We start from the raw sequence: 3,720 nt of genomic DNA, 5'->3' as shown, positions 1-3,720 counted from the left end.
GCGGACCGCAGCGACAGGCGCGTCGCGTCGACGACCGACACGCGCACGTCCGTCACCGGCGGGGCAGGCGGCGTCTTGGGCGGCGCGGGCGGCGCAGGCGGCGCGGGCGGCGCGGGCGCGGGCGGCGCGCCGGTCCCCTCGCGCGCGGAGAAGCGGGCAAGGAAGAGGGTCCAGTTGCTCTGCGAGAAGTCGTACGTGTCGAAGAGGGTGACGACGAAGGGGTTTGTGAGGGCGACGTAGAGCAGGCGGCAGGGGGGCGGGCCTTGTCCGCGTCGGACGCGGGCTTCGGCGCGCGCGCGAGCAGCGGGCCGCCGCGCAGTTCGTGCAGGCAGACGTGCGTGAGCGCGACGGCCCAGCGGAACGGGGAGATGCGCAGGGCGCCCACGCGCACGCCCGCGCCGAGGTACAGGCTCGCCGCGTGGGCGAGCAGCGGGCGCGCCGCGGTGTAGATGAGCAGCGACAGCGCGGCGAGCGCCGTAATGGCCGGCAGCGGCGGCGGCAGGGCGAGCGCGGCGGGCGGGCGCGAGGCGCGGGATCTTCGCGACGGACGGCGCGCGCAGCATGGCGGACGGGAGGGAGCGGGTCGGGGAATGCGGCGGGGAGGTGCCGGGCGGGAGAGGATGGGGAGAGTGGGCGGCACTGCCGGCATTGCTGGACAGGCGCGGTGCGATCGGCGGGCTCTAATTCGAGGGGAAACATCGACCAATGGAGGCGCGGGCATTGGCTTGGGGCCGGGACTCTTAAAACGGGTCTTGCGGGTCGGGAACGCAGATGTAGAGCGTTGAAGACCTCTCTCTCCTCCTTCTTACCCGAAAACTTTTCTCCAGCCAGTGAAGGGCGTCTTCCTGCGGTGCACCGTCTTCCGCTTCCCTACTGTCTAGGTGACAAATGACCTCATATGAGGTCACTTTTCAACTTATTTTTCTCGACTTGTGCTAGCTCAACAAGATGGAAAAAAGATACTCTCGACACGGCAGTTGACTTCTGCGTTGTAGAAGGGTGGAGTTTGGTGAGATCTGCACGTCTTCTCCAGCCATTTTTAAAATGCCCAAAAAGGAGCCTTTTTTGACCAACCTCAAAACGTTTTATGTTGATATCTTCGAAACCAAAACGCCTGTTTAAAAAGACAACTCATCATTGATACTTCATTAGATTCTTAGTCTCTCTGTGCATTGACAACCGCCATCCCAATGTTTTGCAAGATGTTATTGCCGAGCGCGTATTCGTTAAAGAAATGGTGTCCAAACTGAATGTTTTAAAGTTTCGATTTAATTTATATATTTTTGCAAAAAAAAAGCTGGCCTCATATGGGGTCAAATTGCTTGTCGTCTAGACACTAGCCATGTCCAAGTATCTATATGCCCGCACGAGATCTGAACGATCATCGACTTTCGCGGTTAAGCTGTACAACCCATCAATGTCAGCTATGTCCATTTTCTGTGCATAGACCTCCGACAATTCTCAGTTGCACCAGTGCACATCAAACAAAGGATAGCTTGCGAAAGAGCTGTCAAAATCAAAAAACCGGAACCCTAGACCCTCATCGGCACTCTTCCTGGTTAGGTTCCCTTCTAACTGGTCATTTTGTATCAAACAATTAGGCATTTCCCATCAAATTAGTTCCGTCAGGTCTTCTTGCAGCTTGACCTTGGTGTTGGACAGCTTCTGGCTTGGTTTCGTTTCACGCACAGACAAAAGCTCCTTAGACTGAAAAAATGAGGTCAAGTTCTCACGCATCCACAGCGGTGAATAACATGGTAGCCCGGTCTGCAACAAATCGGGCAACACATTCCTGCTTGCGCGGTGCAGACGCACCGTATCTCTCACCACCTGCTTACGCCCTTCAAGTTCCAATATACACATGCCAGTCTCCTCACCGTGGTCGGCAAGGATCATTTGACGACTTTCCACGTCTGCAAACAACGGCTTGGCGACAAGATCAGGAGCAACGCTTGACATTATTGACGGCACTCCAGCATCTTTCGACGTGGATGGGCTGCATTTTAGGTAGTAATCACTCTCATTCGTCTTGATATTTAGCACGGCTCCTCTGTATGACGTACGGATCTGAACCAGATACCCTATCAGATGCCAATTGCGTCCACGCAATATTTCGCGCACTTTTCGAAGCGTTTCATGGTGCCATTCGACAGAGGCCCAAGGCACCCGTCGAGGCGGCGAAACGTTGGCTGCGGCCTGTTCCAGTTCTCGTCGAATAGCTTGCTCCGCTCCTTTCTCCGAGTGCGAGACATGGACGACACCGCTCCGTGATTATCGGTGATGGCCACCCAACTACATCCAGAAGGCACTCGTTCAGATTTCTCATGGCACCCAACAACGAGAATACCGCGGCTTCCCGAGTCTGAACAATCATCGGGTTTAACGGACCACTCCTCCAAGTAAGAATCTCGAAGAACAATGAACGGAAATTCTATACCAATGACTGTCTTAGCAGCGCTGCACACATCATGTATCGGGGTGACATCTACCGTGTCAGAAAGAAATCCCGGAAGCCTCTATTCTTTTAAGACCGTTTGCCACAAGCAAAACGTATCGATTGCTCATATCAAAGGTGAGAAGTTGCACCTCATTGACCGAATCCCTTTCACAGCGTGCCCTGGACGACTCGTAGATAGGCTGTTCGCTGCGGAACATGTGTTCCAATCCTGGGAGCAATCTTGCATGCCCTTTCCGTCGCCCTTGTGATATTTTCCAATAAAATCTTTTGTGCTCGTTGTCGTAGAGCGCGTTGAGAGAGTTTGCGTTTGTACAAGGCGATCGCAGACTTTTGGGTAATGTTCGTACTGAACAAGATGGCAAGGGACGCTACTCTTCACAGTTCAAGGGTACACCTCTGCGAACAGCCGTGCGGACAGCACCACCCCGTTCCCCTCATAAAGAGAAGTGAACACGTGTACTTTACTACTTTACATACTACTTTATTATTATTAATTATTAATTTAATTATTATTATTACAGAAAAGTTCAGCACCACCCCGTTCCCTTCATAAAGAGAAGTGAATACGTGTACTTTACAGAAAAGTGAACACGTGTAACGAGCCGTCCCCTTTTTTCTTGCTTACACCTAGACAAACGTCTAGGAACACGTGTGTACAGCGTCGAAAATTTTGAGAAAATTCACTGGAGGACGTCAGTTGGAAACCCTACGCATACGTGGCGCGTCGCAAAGCGCGTTGCGTCTCCTTCTGATGTCAGATGTGTGTGCCGGAGTGGTTTCAACACCACCAAACTCCACTTAGTCTTTTGCCCTCCACGCTCACCGCCGCCGCCTTCGCGCCCCTTCCCCCAACCCTCAACCCTCAACCTTTTCATCCCCGCAGCCCGCCGACGCGCCGCCCCGCGCGCAGGGCATCCAGCTGATGTGCGCGATCGCGCAGGATGACTGGGCGCTGGTGCGCGCGCTGGTGCGGCAGCACGCCCCGCCCGCGCGCGCCGCGCTCGCTAACTACTGTGACTACGACAGCGGCACGCCGCTGCGCCTGGCGTGCACGGACGGCCGCGCCCCCATTGCACGCGCGCCCCGCGACCGCTTCGGCGCCACATGTGTCGCAGACGCGCTCAGACACAGACGCATCAACACCCTCCGCGTCCTCGCAAAGGTCGCCGCTCAAATCCCTGCGGCTGTGCAGCCCGCCCACCTCGACTCCGCTTACGCCCTCGGCAGAGACTTTCTCACCGTCGCCGCAGTCGGCTCCGTCC

The 3,720-nt window shown here is 55.6% G+C and overlaps 1 protein-coding gene; it reads left to right on the top strand.

Annotated features, from left to right (window-relative positions):
* The first annotated feature begins 810 nt into the window (after positions 1 to 810).
* On the top strand, positions 811 to 2,736 carry CHC_T00002706001 (hypothetical protein). XM_005713772.1 is given in 3 exon segments: positions 811 to 1,358; positions 1,359 to 1,601; positions 1,602 to 2,736. The coding sequence occupies 1 exon segment, from the start codon at positions 1,359 to 1,361 to the stop codon at positions 1,599 to 1,601; it is 243 nt and encodes an 80-aa protein (XP_005713829.1). The 5' UTR covers positions 811 to 1,358; the 3' UTR covers positions 1,602 to 2,736.
* The last annotated feature ends 984 nt before the right edge of the window (positions 2,737 to 3,720 follow it).

Source organism: Chondrus crispus, genomic scaffold, assembly GCF_000350225.1.
Source record: "Chondrus crispus Stackhouse genomic scaffold, scaffold_151, whole genome shotgun sequence".
In the NCBI taxonomy this organism is placed as follows: Eukaryota; Rhodophyta; class Florideophyceae; order Gigartinales; family Gigartinaceae; genus Chondrus; species Chondrus crispus.
The sequence above is the reverse complement of the archived record's forward strand: the minus strand, read 5'-3'. Positions and strand labels throughout refer to the sequence as shown.

Coding starts and splice junctions, on each gene's coding strand:
- CHC_T00002706001 (XM_005713772.1), top strand. CDS start 1,359: ATGCCCGCACGAGATCTGAACGATCATCGACTTTCGCGGTTAAGCTGT.